General features: G+C 41.4%; 1 protein-coding gene across 1 annotated transcript in view; it reads right to left on the reverse strand.

Annotated features, from left to right (window-relative positions):
• Mpp4 (MAGUK p55 scaffold protein 4) overlaps positions 1-17,412 on the reverse strand; it is a 36,152-nt gene extending 18,740 nt beyond the window's left edge. The window contains exons 1-12 of the mRNA XM_069995853.1: positions 17,337-17,412; positions 16,177-16,298; positions 14,751-14,828; positions 11,717-11,797; positions 10,715-10,846; positions 9,160-9,241; positions 7,456-7,541; positions 5,840-5,911; positions 5,249-5,445; positions 4,633-4,697; positions 1,636-1,653; positions 211-249 (exon numbers count right to left, since the gene is read on the reverse strand). Of these exons, the coding sequence (XP_069851954.1) occupies positions 211-249; positions 1,636-1,653; positions 4,633-4,697; positions 5,249-5,445; positions 5,840-5,911; positions 7,456-7,541; positions 9,160-9,241; positions 10,715-10,846; positions 11,717-11,797; positions 14,751-14,828; positions 16,177-16,298; positions 17,337-17,412 (1,048 nt within the window). The remainder of the gene's footprint in view (positions 1-210; positions 250-1,635; positions 1,654-4,632; positions 4,698-5,248; positions 5,446-5,839; positions 5,912-7,455; positions 7,542-9,159; positions 9,242-10,714; positions 10,847-11,716; positions 11,798-14,750; positions 14,829-16,176; positions 16,299-17,336) is intronic.
• Between the last annotated feature and the right edge of the window lie 2,375 nt (positions 17,413-19,787).

Below are 19,787 nucleotides of genomic sequence, written 5' to 3' on the forward strand. Positions count from 1 at the left end.
AGCACTTCTCCAGCTGTACGTCTCTTTCCAAATGTACACTCACAGCGAAAGGCATGTTGTGGTTAGGGGAAGGGGCAAAGAGGGTATTTTGCATATTTCTTCGAGGAAGGGCCTGTGGTCTCTTTGTACACCTCTGCTTCTGATAATCGATAGCTGAGGAGCATCATAGTTCTCACAGTCATAGGTAAGTCAATGTGGAGGAAAAGTTACCTGCTTCCACACATTTCTCATCAATTTTCATATCATCTTCTATAAAAGAGCATAGAAAGGTAGAAGTTAGAGCTTAACATAAAAGTTATGTCCGTTATAAGATAAAGTGGTTAAAACTTAAACAGCAATAGGGGGCTGGGAAGGTGGCTCAGTGGTAGAGCGCTTGCCTTGCATGCTCGAGGCCCTGGGTTTGATTCCTCAGCACCACATAAGCAAAAAGAAAAAAGCCGGAAGTGGCGCTGTGGCTCAAGTGGTAGAGGGCTAGCCTTGAGCTGAAGAACTGAGGGACAGCGCCCAGGCCCAGAGTTCAGGCCCCACGCCCGGACCCAAAAAAAAAAAAAAAAAAAAAAAAAAAAAACAGCAATAGGCAGCCAGGCAGGGAGGTGCACACTTGTAATCCTAGCACTTGAGAAGCTAAGCAAAGGGATCACAGTTTCAGGCCAGCCTGGGCTGCATATTATCACAGTTTTAGGCCAGCGTGGGCTGCATATTAAGACCCTATCTCAAAAACCAAACAAAAGCACAAAAAGAAAAAAGAATTTTCAAGGCTAGACAAATTCAGTATCTGTAAATGTGAATATAAATCATACCTACCACAGAGTATAGGATTCACTGGGATAATGGGATCCTTCAGATCCCATTTCTGTCATTACATATCTATGTCATACTGCTCCTAGTCTTGGGGGACATGGGCAGGCGCTCATATAATTGACCAGTTTTCAAAAGTCAATCTGTAAGTCTGTTCTCCCTTTCCAGGTTGAAAGATGAGGTAAAGATGACAACTAAGGGCATTGCTGCTCTCTCTTCTCACTCCTCTGCAAAGATACCTGGCTTTGAGACAGACAGACAGACAGAGAGAGAGAGAGAGAGAGAGAGAGAGAGAGAGAGAGAGAGAGAGAGAGAGAGAGAGACAGACAGACAGACAGACAGACAGACAGACAGACAGACAGACAGACAGACAGACAGACAGAGACAGACAGACAGAGACAGAGACAGAGACAGAGACAGAGACAGAGAAGGAGAGAATATTATTTGATGCCTGTTCATATGAGGCACTAATCTTTTTTTTATTGTGAGAATACTGTACAGAGGAGTTACACTTACAATTAGAGAGAGAGAGAGATCAAGAGAGAGAGAGATCGTGATCGTAATGTACCATTCAGATTGTTGGGTATGGAGATAAAGGAGAGGGAAGAAATGATAGCCCGATTTAATCCTTAACACAGAGTTCATCAGACTGAGGGAACACTTAAATCCAGAATACATTACCTGAAATATTTTACAAACATTTTTACCTTTGCCAAACCCTACCTTTTCTACCATAATGTGGAAATAATAATATCTGTTTCCTTATGGTGGTTATTTTTAAATATATGAAGTAGTTGAAATAAAATACCTGATGAGATTCTGAATACCATTTCTTACCTTCTTCCATAGAAATCACTGGACACAGACAAATCATTGAAGCAGGAAAAAAATATGAATTGTACAGATAATTAATGCCCTCACATTTCTTTCAGAGTAAAATACAGTAAGAAAAAGCGAAGTGTCGGAGCTGGGAATGTGCCTTAGTGGTAGAGTGCTTGCCCAACATGCATGAAACCCTGGGTTCCATTCCTTAGCACCACATAAACAGAAAAAGCCAGAAGTGGAGCTTTGGCTCAAGCAGTAGAGTGCAAGCCTTGAGCAAAAGAAGCTTAGGGACAGTGCCCAGGCCCTGAGTTCAAGCTCCAGGACTGGCAAAAAGAAAAAGGGGGTAACAATGCTCAACAAGAAATATACTCTTTACCTTACTCATGTAACTGTAACCCTTCTGTATAGCATCTTTACAATAAAATAAATTTTTTAAAGTGTCAACATTACTAAAATTAATATTCTAAAAAACCAGTAAGTATTTAGTAAAAATGCTCACTGGAAACCCTATAGAAACTAATGCATCTGTGAGGCTGGCTGGAAATGGGCATCTGCTTGTGGCTGGCAAATGCACATCTTCCATCCCAGTCAGCTCTGTGAGGATTTGGCTCTACTCATTTCTCAATTAATGCACAGTTCAGTAAATTTTAGAATCTCAAGTCTTGAATGGAGGGAAGAAAGGAAAAGAGAGAGGAAGAGAGGAAGGTAGGAAGAGAGGGGGTAGAAAGAGAGGGAGGTAGGAAGAAAGGAGGTAGGAAGAGAGGAGGTAGAGACAATCACAACCACAAGAATTTTCAGTAAAAATCTTTTTTTTTGGAGGGGGTCTGGTCATGGGGCCTGAACTCTGGGCCTGGGTGCTGTCCCTCAGCTCTTCAGCTCAAGGCTAGTGCTCTACCACTTGAGCCACAGTGCCACTTCCGGCTTTTTTCTATTTGCTTATGTGGTGCTGAGGAATTGAATCCAGGGCCTCATGCATGCAAGGCAAGTGCTCTACCACTGAGCCACCTTCCCAGCCCCAAAAATCTTTTTTTTTTTTTTACTACTCATCTGTAAATACAAGTCTCAAAAATTTCAAACTCTCTTGATTAATAAAATTGCTTAAACTTCTTGATGCAGTACCTTGAGCCTGACATTTGTTTCCCCTACTCTAAGAATTAAGCAGAGGAGAAAGATACAAAACAACCTTTTAGGATGTTTGTTGCAGCATCATCCACAACAATTATAAGGAATTAATCCAGTAGTTTTCAAAATGATCATGCTCCATAAGAAACATTCCCTGTGAAAGTGATCTTGTGAGTCTGTGGTCCCACTCCAGGGGTTCCCAGAAACAGGAAAGTCAGTAAGAGGACAGTAAAGAAGTGATGCAAACTACTTTCAGTATGAACTTTCCAAAAAGCCTAACAGAAATCACATGTAGGAGCCAGATATGGGGGTACATGTCTTTAATCCCAGCATTTGGGAGACAGAAGCAGGAGGATCATGAATGTAAAGTTATCCTATGTTACATGGCATGAATTGTCTCAGAAAACAAACAAAACAAATTTTTAAAAATCTGAGTGGACAAGAATACCTTCTTTAAAAGTTTCTGTGATTTTTGTCATATCTCTGCAACACAAAGATAAAACTTTTACACTGAAGAAGTGTGAAATCCTAAAGTGGGTGAGGACGTGATGCCATGAGCAAGTCTGTGACACGGTGCTGTTTCTACTTTAATACCCTTTTGTTAACAGCTAAGTAAAGCAGATGCTATTAAGAGAAGATGCCTCTATTAATGCACTTGCAGGGCATTTTTCTTTTGGTTTCAACTAAATACGTTTTTGAGAAAAAGAAAGGAAACTTTCCCAGAAGTGTTCCTGTCCACCATCATATTGATACAAGCTGAGCATGCCCACAGGGTTCTTGTCTGCCATTTTGACCTTTCAAATATTGCTCATGGTCTTGAGCTAAACATGCAGTGAATGCGGTCTTCCTTCCTTCCTTTCTTTCTTTCTTTTCTTGTCATGGGGCCTAACTTTGGGCCCGGGTGCTGTCCTCAGCTCTTCAGCTCAAGGCTAGTGCTCTAACACTTGAGCCACAGCGTCACTTCCAGCTTCTTCTGTTTATGTGGTGCTGAGGAATGGAACCCAGGGCCTCATGCGTGGCTGGGAGCCACCCTCCCAGCCCCAATGTCATCTTTTTTTAAATTATGATTTAAACTGAGCATGCTCACTAATGCATTTCCTAACTGAATATAATGGAGGGCATACTACCACCCATAAAATTCTTTCCTATGTGAAGGGCTACAGAATCCCAGAGTAAAACTGGGATCCTGTAGGAGTATAACCGGAATAACCGGTTCTTTTCTTGTCTGCTGTAGGGAATAAATCTTTCTCCATTCTTTCATCTTCTGGTTGTGCTTATTGGCTTTGCATTCACTCACCCCTGTGAGTTTGCTTATACTCTTCCTCTGATGTCTCTTTGGCCTTCCCTCCTATTCAGGGTCTGCTTGAATGCCATTTCTAAAGGGGTCACATCCTACCTCAGCCACTCTCTCCCACAGTCACATCTGCCTTTATTAAGGAGGTTACAAGCATTTGACACCATGGGCCTCTTTACTAACAGCTCTCCTCCTGTTAGTGGAATATTATTATCTACCACTCAAACTACATGCACTAAATAACAATTCAATCCCATTTTTATTCATCAAATCACTCTGATCAGTGTGAAACGAATCTAAGTCAATAGAACTCAGCTGAAGGCTTGTGCGAAACTAACTGAAGACACCTGAAGGGCTTTAAGTTGAGGAAGGATGACTTACGCTGTCACCAACAAAGAACTTTTGGGTTTTCACAATCTGAAAATTCTTCTCTATCCAGAGGAATGAGTGTCTGTGGTAGGATTTTGAATGTGTAATATCTGAGATTACTAGGGGGTAGTGGGGGCATTTAGAGTTCTGTCTCAGGCAGGAATCCAGGGAGTAGCTTCCCTGGGTACTCATGCTGGGTTTGGAATCACCACATGGATACTTACATAGGGTAGATTTGTGGCAGGTATGAGGCTGATTGGGCTGAGACCACCAGAATTCCCGCTGCTTCCTAGGCAAAAGAAAGCAGTCATTTGATGATATCCATGCTCTCACTAGACCAATTTCAGCCCCACCCTGACTATAATTAACACAGACGTGAGAAGGGATGCCGGGCCTGTCTCAGCTGGCTCCAGCACCCCGCTGTGCTAGAGGGAAAAGGGTCCTGGGTTTCACTGCCATTTCTCTCTCCCTTAATAGCTGCCACTTTGAATAGCATCCTCTATTGTTCCTGGCTTCTCTCATGCTTTCAACACTACTCGATCGATCGTAATTCTTGGAAACACCTGTCCTGGTTTCTTAGAACCTTGACCTCTCCCACCATTGGTGATCTTCTCTCATCTTACCTCAGCCGCTGTCTTCCACTCTCACACCCCACACCTGTGCAGGGAGAATACTGTAACTGGTCCATGATTTCAACTCCTAACAAGTCCTTTTCCTACCAATACCTTCCATCTTCCTAACCTCAACTATCTGAGAAACCTGTTACCTTCACTAATAGAAGTCTGATGGGCTATGCATTTTTGCATGGCCAAGTGCTGATGCCAGGATGCCCACACTTACCTCTTCAGAAGGTGGGTAGAAGGGATCAACCCAGCACAGGTAGCAAGATCTGAGATTTTCCGAGCCTGCCACCAGAGGGCATCATTCTGGTCCACAATCTGGAGGATGTCCCCCTTCTGGAAAGGCAATCCAGCATCCATGCAGGGGATGTCAGGATCCTCCTGGGGCCAGTAATCCATCATGGCACGAACATGAACCTGAGGACAGATGCATAATGATATCAAGAGAAGAACTTTGCTTGTAGGTGTCACGACTTCAAACCATTGTTCCCACTCTTCCACTTACTGCTTCTATCATTCCTCCTTACCCTCACCACTGAACACCATGAGTGGAAAGTTTATGGGTGACTAGAATCTCCTAGCACTGAAATGTTTGTGCTAAAACTTTCAGCATGTTTGATGTTGCTTCTTGACTTGGTGGTATCCCATATGGCTCCTTTTAGTATGTTCCCTTGTTTTTGTCTCTTAGGTCATTGGTATTAAAAACATGTTCAAAACAGCATAGAGAATCAGATGATTACACATCACATTTAGTCACTGTCATCATTAGGGGATTCATGTGTACAGTGTGAAGGACATGATCAAATCTTACCATCTTCTGGCTATTCAAAGGAGGGTCAGACACTGGAACAACCTTGAACATAATTGTGCCACGAGACATAGCCTAGAAAAGGACATCATGGGGGAGGGTGAATTAGCAGAGTTACTAGGATTTGGTAGGTAAGAGTTATAAATGAATGTGTCCAGGTCTAAATAGTTGACTTTAATAGTACTCTGTCACACTCCACACTGAGCAACAGACATTAGAAAGTAATGTAACTCTGTGTCTGCACTGGTCATTTGTTATTAAAATCCACACTGAGGAGTCGTTTCTCCCCAGGACCCTTTCACATCAGAAACGCTTCACTCAGCAAGGCCTTCTTCCCACAGGTCACTCATCTTCTGATTCTTCTTCCTCTTTACCTTCTTTCCTCACCCCTCACTCCAAAGGCATTTCCTGCACCAGATGTTCCAGTCTTTGGGGGAAATGGGGGGCCCAAGTCTTCTAGAAGAATTGACAAGCTTTCAAACTAATGGTGGAAATGAGGTGGAGTTGGGAGAGATGGGGAGAACAAAGCAAAGAAGGGGTAATACTGATGAAGATGTATTATACTCATAAATTGATATATTGAATTAAAACTCCTTCATATAACTACTTAAATAATAACAATAACAACAACAATAATAATTTTTTAAAGAGGGAAACCTCTTGAGCTGACAGGACAAAAGAAAACCTCCTAGCCTGATACAGAAGGTAAGAGTCCCCTTGTTAACTTCATTGTGACAGGTATCAAAACTCTAGAGAATAAAAAGACTCCATTCTTACTTGGGCCCAGGAGAGGCATGTATATCTGTGATTTATAGTAAAGCCCATTTGTAGGGACTTTGCATACCACACTGAATGCCACATAGAATCATGCCACACAGAATCTTGCAGCAGTAGCTTGTAAATGATTCCTTATGGTTCACTCATTACCTTGGTCAGTTTTCAATCCATTATTGTAAAAGCCTAGAGGCCATGCACTAAGTTTGAGAACTACTGGGCTACTTAATGTATATAATCCATCTCAGATCCCATACTTGAGGTATGCATAGAGAAGATGAGTGTGGTTGTGTTGTATGACTCCTAATAGTTGAACTGTGATGCAAGGAATGGGCTGAGGTGGGGTATGGACCTTAAGATGGACCAAAGGCCCATGGGACCTGGCTACAAATCTCTCACGCTAACCACCAAGGACCCCAGAGGTAGGGCCAAGCAAGGATGTCTCCTCCTATATATTGCCATCAGTCACTCATTCTCCTTCCAAGCTCTCCTGGAGGACGATGGTAAACAGATCAGACTGTATAAAAACATTAGGGGAACAAAGGTTGGTTTGCTCAGGTTGAGACTTTCCTCCAAACCTCATTCTGCCTAATCAGGCTGTTTCCATTGAACTCTAAAAGGATGAGAAGGGGATCCAGAAGATTCTCCTGAGGAGAATCTTGGAGAAGGATATTTCCCAGGAGGGCCGGAGTTTCTAGGGGATAAAGGAGGATGATCAATAAGCTATATGGCAACAGACAAGAAATGGGGACCAGAAGTAGGAAGCTTCCCATTGCAGAAGGCACATACCAAAGCCTAAGCATTTCACTGAGGCCAGATCAGAAAAATACAGAGAAAACAGTTACCAGAATGTGGATCACTTGTTCAGGGTCCAGTCCCTCAACTGAAACTCCATTCACCTCCACCAGTTTGTCTCCAGCATACAGCAGCCCTAGGCAACAGGAACACAAAATGACAAAGAATCCAAAGAAAACAGATGTCTCTATCCCAATAGATGTTTAACAAACTCACTAACATAAACATGTTTCAACTTACACCACCACAGAAATTGATTAATGTTCCATTTACCTCTTTACCAATACTAGTGGTGGTATTTTGGGGTGGGTGGGTGTTCTGGTCGTGGGGCCGGAACTCTGGGCCTGGGTGCTGTCCTTCAGCTCTTCAGCTCAAGGCTAGTGCTCTACCACTTGAGCCACAGCGCCACTTCTGGTTTTTTTTCTTTTTGCTTATGTGGTGCTGAGGAATCGAACCCAGGGCTTCATGCATGCGAGGCAAGCACTCTACCACTGAGCCACCTTCCCAGCCCTCAGCGGTGATATTTTTGTTTTAGCTAATAGGATATAAAGTGGAACCACAACACTGGTAAGAAGACAACACTAAAAATTAAGATGTCAGAGTTGAGAGTAAATGATAAGTAAAAGTGAAAAAGTAGGAAAGTATTCTTAAAAATCGAAATTGTAGAGAAAGTTGAAGATAGATGAAGCCTTGAAGTTGAGGGTGGGTTTTGGTAAAAGGTACAAAAACACAGTTCTATAGAAGGAAATTGCTTTAATATGCTATAACACAGTACAACAATTTTCTGTATTTTACTTAGAAAACTAGAAAAGAAGAACTCTCCCAGGCCCGGAGTTCAAGCCCCATGATCGACCCAAAAGAAAAAAAAAAAAAAAGAGGAACTTAACATTTCTCAATACAAAGAAATGATAAATGTATAAGGGGATGGAATGCTAATTTACCAGATCTGATCATTATACATTATATATGTGAACCGAACGGTCACATTGTACCCCATTAGTATGCATAATCACTGTGTCAGATTTTCACGCATATAAAAGTGATGAAGTCTTAAAAAAATAAGAAGTAAGATACAGGAGGTGCCGGAGAGGTGACCTGAGAAGCAGAGTAGTGTCTTGAACAGAAACTAAGGGTGATGAAAACATCATGGAAGGTGTCACCAGCATTCAATGTGGTTGAGAACTCAAAATGAACCTAACAGTGAAGGAAGGCCAAGACACTTGGCAATTAGGAATTCATTAATATTTGCTGAAAGGGTTATGGGGTTATTGGCCATGTGCAAGTTGCAGGGGGTTGGGGGTAGCAAGGACATGAGGTGGAGGTATAGAAGCACTCATTTCAGAAGCATTGCAGTAAAAGGAGGAAAGTTTGCTTAACTGGTGGAAAGAGCAAGCAAATGACATTTCAAGATGGGGAATTATGCCTTTCAGAAAGCCAAAAGGTCAAAAGGCTAGGAACATAGAATCAGGTCCTTGAATCTTGATTTGTGAGTCTTGGGTTCCTCATCTGTAACATAATACAGTAAGATTTACCTTGTAGCTTGCCATGAGAATGTTGAAAGTTAATATGGTACCAAAATGGGAGAGTCTAAATGAAGGAAGGGAGCAAAATTTCCCTGGAATATGTGTCCTACTTTCTTTACTGCTTTAATCAAGCAAAAGCCCTGCCCTAGGTCAGAGAAGGGGTTCTTCGGAAAGAAGACCACACAACTGAGCATCTTCTGATTACACTTGCACTGTGTTGTTCCAGCTTACCACTCCTCTCCACCAGCCCTCCATGGATGACCCTGGCCACCAGGATGTCTCCTGTCATTTCATGGCGTTTGATGGTAGCTCCCTGGAGAAAGAACACAATGGGGTTTTTCTTTCACCTGACTATGTTTCTGGAGGTTTCTCTCAATCAAGACATATCTGATCTTTCAGACAGGGATAGGTATACCAACCAAGGAGAGAGAAGCCACATAGTGCCCTGTAGTCTGTCCACATAACATTAAAAAGGAAAGGTTTTGACTTTGGCTCTTTGAGGTCTCCATACAACCACATGGATAAATATTTAGATTCTTCTAAAGATAAAGCAAGCTCCCATGATTACAATGTAATTACAAGGTCTATTCTTAGAAAACCAAATCAGTGGCTTACTTAGCTTCCTATTAGTAGAGGAAGAGAAATGAAGCAAATACATTGGAATTAATATATGAATATATCAGCAGCCAAATAATAAAATAAAAATGTATCTGATTTCCCAGACAATAATTTTTGTCATGTTTTTCAAAAAAGAAAAGCACTAAGCAGAAATGTTTCTATAGCAAAAATATTAAACTATACACTGGTTTGAAACCACAGGCAAAAATCATAGTTTACTGTACCATTACTGTATTATCACTATGTGTGACCATAGATAGGAATACTGTCCAAAGCAGGGTGCTGGTAGTTCACGCCTGTATAGCTACTCAGGAGCCTGAGATCTGAGGGCTGCAGTTAAAAGTCTCTTAGAGCAGAAAAGTCTATGAGACTCTTCTCTCTAATTAAGCTCCAAGAAAGTTGGAAGTAGAGTTGTGGCTCAAATGGTAGAATGCTAGCCTTAAGCACAAAAAGTTCAGAGACATCAGCCAATCCCTGAGTTCAAGTCCCAGGACACACACACACACACACACACACACACACACACACACACACACACACACACACACACACACACACACACACACACACACACACACACACACACACACACACACACACACACACACACAGAGCCCAAGTTATTAATAGATATAATTTAGCTCCTAATTAGCCCCTGTATAATTCTAAACAAAAACACAAAATATAGCTCAGTGCTGGTGGTTCATACCTGTAATTCTAGCTATTCAGAAGGCTGAGATCTGAGGATTAGGCAGCAAAGTGTGTGAGACTTTTATCTCCAGTTAATCACCAGAAAACCAGAAGTGGAGCTGTGGATCAAGTGCTAGAGCACTAGCCTTTAGCATAAAAGCTCAGGGACAGGGCTGGGAACATGGCTTAGTGGTACAGTACTTGCTTAAGATGCATGAAGCCCTAGTTTCAATTCCTCAGTAAACAAAAAGAGTGGGAAATGGCACTCAGGCTCAAGTAGTAAACTGCTAGGCTTGAGCAAAAGAAGCTCAGAGGCAGTTCCCAGGCACTGAGTTTAAGCCCCAGAACTGGCAAAAAGAAAAAAAAAAAAAAAAGCTCAGGGACAGCGCCCAGGTCCTGAGTTCAAACCCAAAACCAACAAATAAATAAATAAATAAAATAAAATAAAGTAAAATAAAAGACAAAATTATTTCCTTACCAGAGGCTGTTGGTTTTTCACCAAGCACACAATCTTCATTGCCTCCTCGCTCTCTGGGATATTTTCTGGCAGTGGGGGAAGAAGGGGTTCAAAGTCTTTCTGAGCTACTGTGTCATGGGCACTGAGCAAGGCCTGGGAACAGGGAAGAAAAAGTCACACATGGGAACATGGGAAATATGCATAGAAGATGGTAACTCAACACTCAATCCAAGACATCAAAACCCTTTTTACCAATCTCAGGCTCATTCTACAGCCCTGCCTGAGAGTGCTGTACAGGATTCAATTGGAACTCAAAGAATAGCGATCCATGGCCCATCAATTCTACTCTTCCAAATGGAGCCCTTCTCTTAGAGTTCTAATTTGTTGATGAATTAACCCCTATGAGGTTGTTTTTGTTTGTTTGGAGGTTTGGATGGTATTTTGTTTGTTTTTGTGACTGGGTCTCACTATGTAGCTCAGGCTGGCTTTTGCTTCCAAGCTCTGAGTTTGGAAATGGAGAGTATGAAGGAGGGTGAATATGGTAAAAGTACTTCATAGGAAGGTTACAGGAAGACTTAATATGGCTCTGTAGTTGGTAAGTCTACTGTGCAATGAAATGTCATTCACACAGCACCTCACAGGAGTTAATCGTCACACTGTGTATTCCAAATGCCTTTTCACACTGGATCTAAAATTCAAAGTATTCCCCAGTTGGAAAGAAATTATAGAAATCACTTCTCTTTTAACTGACCTGATGGTCCCTAGAATTTGTGCTGGAAGCTAGGCACAATGAAAAATTCTAGATGCTTCCCCATAAATTCGGTAAACTTGGCTCCATGGTTGATAGCATTGAGCCAGTCACATGGGAAACCCATGGTTTCAAATATCATCTGTTGGTCACCTGTGTACAGTGATAAAGCATCTGTTCAGAAAGCACATTTTCTCTCACATATACTCATTCTTCCCAACTCTGACTAGGAAGTGCCTGACGGACATTTCTTGTCTATGTCACCAAGAACTTGCCTTGTAGTGTGGGGCCTGGAGAATTTGTCTCAGCTCTTGGATCTCAGGGCTTTGAGGGGCTTCACATAACAGCTCCACAACCTGATTCATGGACAAGCAAATATAATACAATTTTAATTCAAGATCTTTGTTTCTGTATGCATGTGTGAAATATCACGGTAAAAACCCTTTGTACAATTAATGTACACTTAAAAATGAATGACAGGAATGTAAAACAGGTTCTGTTCTAGTGAGTAGACAGGAGGAAAACAAATAAAGTTAAGGTGAGTGAACATGGTAAAAGTACTTTATAAGCATATACAAAAAAAGGACAAATGAAGTCTGTTGAAATTGTTTTAATAGAAGGGCAGATGGAATGAGGTAAAGTGATAGAGAGGGTGAATTTGATAAAGGTCACACATTGTATGCATGTGTGAAAACATCACAGTGAAACCCCTTCAGACAACCAATATAGGCTAATCAAAAAAGTCTTTTTTGCCCAGTCAACCTCACCCTGGCTAAATAGCAGACAGGCTAACATGACATTAAACTTTACGATAGCAAGTAGAATCTAAGACTGAAGGTTAATCTAAACCCCAGTGCCCAACCCTGGCACAATTTTCTGATAGCATGTGAACCAAGACCCATTTCCTTTGATGGCACTGAAGTAACTGTTCATTAAAGTCAACTCTTATGAGCAAATAACACTGGGTTTCAAGTAAAGGGGAGGGGATTCACATCCCATTCTATGGGATGCTCTACCTCCAAACACAAAATGGGAATAAGAATTTCTATTTCAGGATATATTATTTGATAACAATATTAATGTTTACTGCAATATAAAAGTGATAGAATAAGTCCTGATCTCTTTGCTATGCTTTAAATGTAGACCTGCCTTCAGAGGACATAAAGTCTTTCAAGATGTGTACCCATGAATCCTCAGAAGTCAAGCATCATTACATGTGTGAGAACAAGCAGTTTACAAAGGTTTACCTCCCCCCCCCCCCCCACTAGGACTAGACCTGAATAAAATATCACATGTGTGAACTGGGGGTATTGCTTAAGTGGGAGTATGCCTGCTGTGAGCCAAAAAGCTGAGTGGGCGAAGTCCAAAGTCTAAGCTCCAGTACCCGCACACGCACACGCACACACACGCATGCACACACACATATACACACACATACACACAAACATACAAAAATAAATAAAATAGCACATGTGTGTTTATCTGTGGACAAGTGAGAATGATTTGAATTGTTGATTACTGGAATTAAGTGTATAGTTTTTTCCTCTTTCTTGTTTTGAATTTTTCATGATCTAGGTAATAATAAATAGATCACATTTATTCATCCAATTAAACAAATATTTACTGAACACTTTTTTCTTCCCAGTCCAGGGGCTTGAACTCAGGGCCTGGGCACTGTCCCTGAGCTTCTTTAGCTCAAGACTAACACTCTACCTCTTGAGACACAGCGCCACTTCTGGCATTTTCTGTTCATATGGTACTGAGGAACCGAACCCAGGGCTTCATGCATGCTAGCAAGCTGTCTACCACTAGGTCACATTGCCAGCCCTACTGAACACTTTTTGTGTTCTGGGTACACAAAAATGTTAAGTGGTTCAGAAATAGCAGTAAAGAGACAAAAATTGGCATTCAGAGGAAACAAAGACAAGATTAAAATATGTAAATGAACAATTTTGTTTGGTATTCAAAGGATTAGAAAGAAAATTAAACCAGTGAAGTTGGCTAGGATATGCCAGGAGAAAAATGCAAATTTATTTATTTATTTGTTTTTAACTTTTACAAGTCTGGGGCTTGAACTCAGGGCCTGGGCACTGTCCCTAGGCTTCTTTTGCTCAAGGTTAGCACTCTTCCACTTTGAGCCTTTACTGTTCATGTGGTACTAGGAATCAAACTCAGGGCTTCATGCAAGCTAGGCACGAGCCTCATTCCCAGCCCCAGAAATGCAATTTTAGATGGGTGACCAAGGAAAGCCTCACTGAGGACATGACCTTTGAGTGGAATAAATCATATGCATACATGAGCAAGGGCATAGCTGACACGGAGTGGCAAACGCAAAGGGCCTGCAGCAGGAGATTGTCTGTGAATTCAAACCACCACAAGGGACCAATGTGGCTGCTGCAGGGCAAGTAGGCAGAACAAGTAGCCGCCATATTTGCCTATATAAGAACTTCAGTGTTTTCTCAGAGGTGGGAAGTCATCAGAAGGATTTGAGCAGAGAAGCAACATAATTTGACTTGTTTTTAAGAGGATCTCTGGCTGCTTTGTTGCGAATAGACTAGAAGAGACAAGGGTAGACCCAGGAGACCAAGTTGGAGGCTATATTGCAATGACCTGAGTATGAGATGATAGGGGAGGTGGGATTCTGGATGCATTTGAAAATAGAGCTGACAGGATTTGCCATCAAACTGGGTGTGAGGTATCAAAGAAAGAGTCAAAGGTGACCCCTTTGGGCACTGCATGAAATGAGATAGAGTTATGAAATGAGATAGAGTTAATGTTATGAAATGAAATATAAATGGCTTCAAGAGATGCAGATTGGAGAGGCAACAGTAGCTAGGATTGGGGTATTGATTAAACATTCAAATAGATTGAGGTAGAGAGGTAGTTTGACACTAATATAGAGTCCAGGCTAGATATCTAAATGAAAGAAAAATTACTATAACATTCTCTTGCCTACAGAGGGTCAATTGAGCCTAAAAGGTAGAGAAAAATGGGAATATGCAAAAAATGTGTATGTGTTTAGGGAAGTATTTTAATTTTGGATTATAGCCAGATAATTTTTCCTCCTTAAAATTCAATTAAAAACCTTTACTGAGACACATAATTGGGCTGGGGATGTACCTTAGTGGTAGAGCACTGTCTAACATGCACAAGGCTTTGGGTTCCATCTGCAGTACTACAAAAAAAAGCGGGGAAAGAGAGATGATACATAATCATCAAATCTTCCAACAGAGCTTCCAGTCATTTAAATAGGAGAGATAACAAGGAATTAGTGAAAGATCCACCAGTCTGTGGAGTAAAATCACTTACCTCATGAGATAACTTCTGGGCATAGGGTGTGGCAGGAACTAGTTTCTTTTCTTTAAATTCCTGGAGGCAGTCATAAATCTGCCAAAAGGCAAGAATGGAGTTAATGTTCTCAAAGGGACGAAGGGCTTAATCTCCTAAGATTCTGCTCAAGCCATGGTCCAGGGCTACAGTTATTTTAAGGCTCAGATGATGGAGGAGATGCTTCCAATCTTGGGTGGCTGTTAACAGGATCAAACTAGTTCTCATGGAAGTGGGTTGTTATAAAGTAGGGATCCCTCCAAGTACTTAACCTCTTCTATACATAGCTATGTAAAAGGATCTTTCTTAATTCTATTTGTTCAGAACACAATTATAGTAGAAGTGTGTGAAATTGTAACCAGATTTAAAAAGAAGAAACCACTAGGGTAAGAAAATGTTACAATGTCCAAACAGAACTACAGATGCACTTTATTAATTTTTACAAGAAATGAGTTTTTAAAAGCATTTTTATTTGTCCAGAATTGGCTTCAAGGACAAAAGGTTGTACACAGCTAATAAGGGGCTGCTAGTGGCCACTCCTGTAGCTGCTTTGTTATCCCTGGAAACAAAGAACTGAAGGCAAAAAAGGAAGGAAAGGTTGCTCTTTTCCACCTAAGTGAATTCTTCCTTAAGCTAAGAGCTGTGCAAAACTCTTTTCTGAGGATTGTCTTCTCAGAATTTTTTTCAATGTTGAAATTTCTTGCCAAGGGACAAGTGACACCAATGGGTAACTCCTATGGTTTCAATATTTATCCCCACTAAATTCATATATTAAAATCCTCACCGTCTCGGGGCTAGGAAGTTGATTCAGTGGTAGAGTACTTGTCTTGCATGCATGAGGTCCTGGGTTCCATTCCTCAGCACCAGATAAGCAGAAAAAAGCCGGAAGTGGTGCTGTGGCTCAAGTGGTAGGGCATTAGCCTTGAGCTGAAGAGCTAAGGGACAGTGCCCAGGCCCAGAGTTTGGTCCTCACGACACACACACACACACACACACACACACACACACACACACACACACACACACACACACACACACACACACACACACACACACACATCCTCACCATTCATTGACGTATTAGGAGGTAAGGACTTTGGGAGAGGATTATGTCAGCTAAAAGGAATTGAATTAGTACTTATAAACACCTGAGAGGGAAAGAGTTCCTAGTCCTTTCTACCATGTGAGGTCACAGGAAAAGACCACCTCTTAAGAATACGGAAACCAGACACCACATCTGCCAGCACCTTGACCTGCACTGCCCAGCGTCCAGATCTCTGAGAGATAAATGCCTGTTGACTATAAGCCACTCACTTTGTGGTATATTGTTACAACAGTTTAATAGAATTAGATAGTTTTGGTTTTTTTGACCATCATAGCAAGCCAGCTTCTAAGCTGGAGTGCTCACCTTAAGCAGAGCCTGCAGCCACGGGGAGTGGAGGAGATCATACAAGAGACATAATCCATTCACATCACGACTGTAGAAGAGACTCAGCTCTTGCAGCAGAAGCCTGAGGATACTGGACAGGCCTAAAAGGAGAAAAGAGCAAAGAACAGTTGGTAGGTGTGGGTTAGCAAGAAAGTCAAGTGTGAGTATGAAAGGCAGCTCAGATTGCTGAGCATGCCAGAGGGTCTCATGATGAATGGAAATGACACTGGATTTCAGGCTAAAACTCTGGCTTCAAGCTGGCTCCATTACTGATGTTAAGAATTTCAGAAAGCCATGTGACTATCTGAAGATATTTCCTTGTGGGAAATGCAAGGATGCTTGTTTTCTTATAGAGATCTGGCTAGCATTATACAAAATAGATGAAAATATACAGATGTAAGATATGATGAGAATAAGAGGATTGCTTTCCTCTCCTTTGTCTTACCAGCCTATGGTTCATCCCTTTTTGGAAGTCCTTATTGAAAACTTTTGTTGTTGTTTTGTTGGTCATTGGGCTTGTACTCAGGAACTAGGCACTGTCTCTGGAGCCACAGCTCCACTCTGGTTTTCTGGTGGTTATTTGGAATTAAAAGTCTCACAGACTTTCCTGCCTGGACTTGCTTTGCAGTGTGATCCTCAGATGTAAGCCCCTTGTGTATCTAAGATTACAGGCCTGAGCCATCAGTGTCCAGTTTACATATTTTTAACACAAATTTCAGTATTCTGAGTAAAAGGGCTAAATAGATTTTAGCAAATAAAAATTTTATTTTGTAGTGATAACTTGAATATGAACAAGTTTTATATGAAACATGGTATGGGGAGGAATGTGAATCTACCATGTCAAATTTCTTTCCTTTCTGCCTTGAAAACTGCCTTCATTAAGATGTATTTATAAATGGCTTTGTTGAATGGCAACTCCTTTGGATAACTACTTAAAGATTTAAAAAATATAATTAAAAAAGAAAATTGCTTTCAAAACTATCACTAGTAGCTATATTGTGGAAATCAAAAGCTGCAGAACAAGCCCTTTGAAGGGATCCCAGTAAATCATTTAGGTTTTGCTCTGTGCGTTTGAGCACAATCTAGAGTGAAATTATAAGGCCTTTCTGGACTAGGAAAGGAAGCCTGGTGACACATACCATTTTCTGGATTGGTTGCAGTAGAAAACTTCCTGTCCTTGTCTGGCAGGTCTGCTTCTTTGTCTGAGTGTATCATTCTCTGCTCAAGCTTCCAAAGGCCACTCAGAACTAGGAAACAGACAACACATAGCTTGCTCAAGCACACTGACCACACAGCTCTTAGTAGACAGAAATGAATTTTTAGCAGCATCTATTGAACAGACTAGGCAAGGTGCCCCACACTGGGACAAACATCAAATAAAACATACCCATTTGGGCTGGGAAGGTGGCTCAGTGGTAGAGTACTTGCCTTGCATGCCTGAGGCCCTGGGTTCGATTCCTCAGCACCACATAAGCAGAAAAAGCCAGAAGTGGCCCTGTGCTTCAGTGGTAGAGTGCTAGCCTTGAGCTGAAGAGCTGAGGAACAGTGCCCAAGCTAGAGTTCAGGCCCCATGACAAAACAAAACAAAAGCCTTCCCTGTGACACTTCCTTTCCAAACTAACCATCAACAGCTGTGTGAAAGAAAATGATTTCACTTTCTCAACTCCCGTTTTTATTAAACAAGTGATAATGTTATATTTATTTACCATCCATGTTGTGCCTTGTTGATCTTACCTATCATTAAAATAAAGGCTTTCTCCACCCCAAATGCACACAGGAGCCCTACATTGCGCCTTGTAGTTTTTCATAAAGATGTAGCTGGCCGCAATCACCCATTTGTCATTAGTGACCTTATTGTAACCATAGGCTACTGCTGTGGCATCCACTCAGAATTTAGAGGCAACATGATAATAATCTAATATTTTCTATGTAGTCTTCATGCCTCAATCCCACAATATATCAGCTACAATGCTCATCTTTAACGAATAATTTGAAATGCTTATTTTTACGGATTGTTCTCTACATTGCTTTAGATAGTCTTAGTTCCAAGAAATAGAAGCCCAAAATAACATTGGCTTAGCAAAGTGGGAATTGTTCCCATGGGAAAGCTCGGAAGCTAAGGACTGGCAGGACAGCCTAGCTCCATAAAGTCCTCAGGGCATAGGTTCCTTCCAGTTCACTGTTCTACCACATGGAGAATATGGTATAGTTCTCATCTTCCTGCTCCAATATGGTGGCTGGAGCTCAGGGAAGGGATTAAGCCACCAATGGCAAAGAGACATGCCCATTGCTATTCATGAAACTTTTCCAAAAATTGCCCAACATAAGAGGAGTCACTAGGTGCTCTATCAATTCCTCAAATGTCTCAATAACTTTCATGACACTGGGAATACAAAAACAAAAATCCCCCTCAATATCTGAACCTGGAACCCACATTTCTCTATATATAATCACACATATTTTGCCAGTGTTGGTTATGCATTGATTTTAATGAAATGCTACCAACATAATTGAGAAATGAATTTACTTTGTTTTACAAATGCAACTTTACAAAGTTGTCTGCCAATAGGGAAATCATGTCATTAATAGTAATGGTGCTTGTGGAATTAAAGAAATCAGTTTAGATTCCAGATTCAATCAAAATTTGGTATTGTTAGGCCTTCTTCCCCTTGCTCATCGACCCACTCAGCCCACTGAGATTCTGAGCCTTTCTCTAGTTTATGAATTCAGGGTGGGGAAGGTGGCTTAGTGATAGAGCACTTGCCTTGCATGCCTGAGGCCCTGGGTTCGATTCCTCAGCACCACATAAGAAAAAAGAAAAAAGCCGGAAGTGGCGCTGTGGCTCAAGTGGTAGAGTGCTAGCCTTGAGCTGAAGAGCTGAGGGACAGCGCCCAGGTCCAGAGTTCAGGCCCCACGACTGGACCCAAAAAAACAAACAAACAAATAAGTTTATGAATTCATTCAGCACAACAGTTGCATGTATGACTTATCTTCCTCCCTGGAGGATTCCTGAGATAGGGAGCTGGGAAAAGCAATGGAGTAGCTGCCAAACAAAAATGAGGACAATGGGGATGACAGACAATCCCTTTATCTGTCACGGTAGTGTGTCTTCCAAGTCACATGCCCTTGGTGAAGCAGTGTATATCACACTAACAATGCTGTATACATATCAGAAGGGGAGGGCATTTCTGCTATATTTAATGTCCAAGACTATTTTCCAACCCACTCAGCAGATAGTGGCACTGGAGACTGAGGATTTTTTAGATGATTGTATTGTGATTCATAAACAGGCAGTGTTTTGTTTTTAATTCCCCCCCCCCCCCCCCACTCCTCCCAACCCCACTCCCATGCCAAAGTTGTAAAGTTCATTTTCGACATAACATCGTGTACATCTCATTGTTACAATGGGTTCACCTGTATCCCTATTTAAACCATTTTTTTCCCTTCCCCTCCACAAATTATACCAACATCAAATACAGTGAAAACAGGGGTTATACCGTGGGGGAGGACATACAAAGCAACAAAGAAATATCTTATAAATGTTAGAAACAATACCAAGAAAAAACATTTGAATACTTATCTTGGGGTTC

Source organism: Dipodomys merriami, unplaced genomic scaffold (genome assembly GCF_024711535.1).
Source record: "Dipodomys merriami isolate MVZ:Mamm:240054 unplaced genomic scaffold, mDipMer1.0.p SCAF_49, whole genome shotgun sequence".
In the NCBI taxonomy this organism is placed as follows: domain Eukaryota; kingdom Metazoa; phylum Chordata; class Mammalia; order Rodentia; family Heteromyidae; genus Dipodomys; species Dipodomys merriami.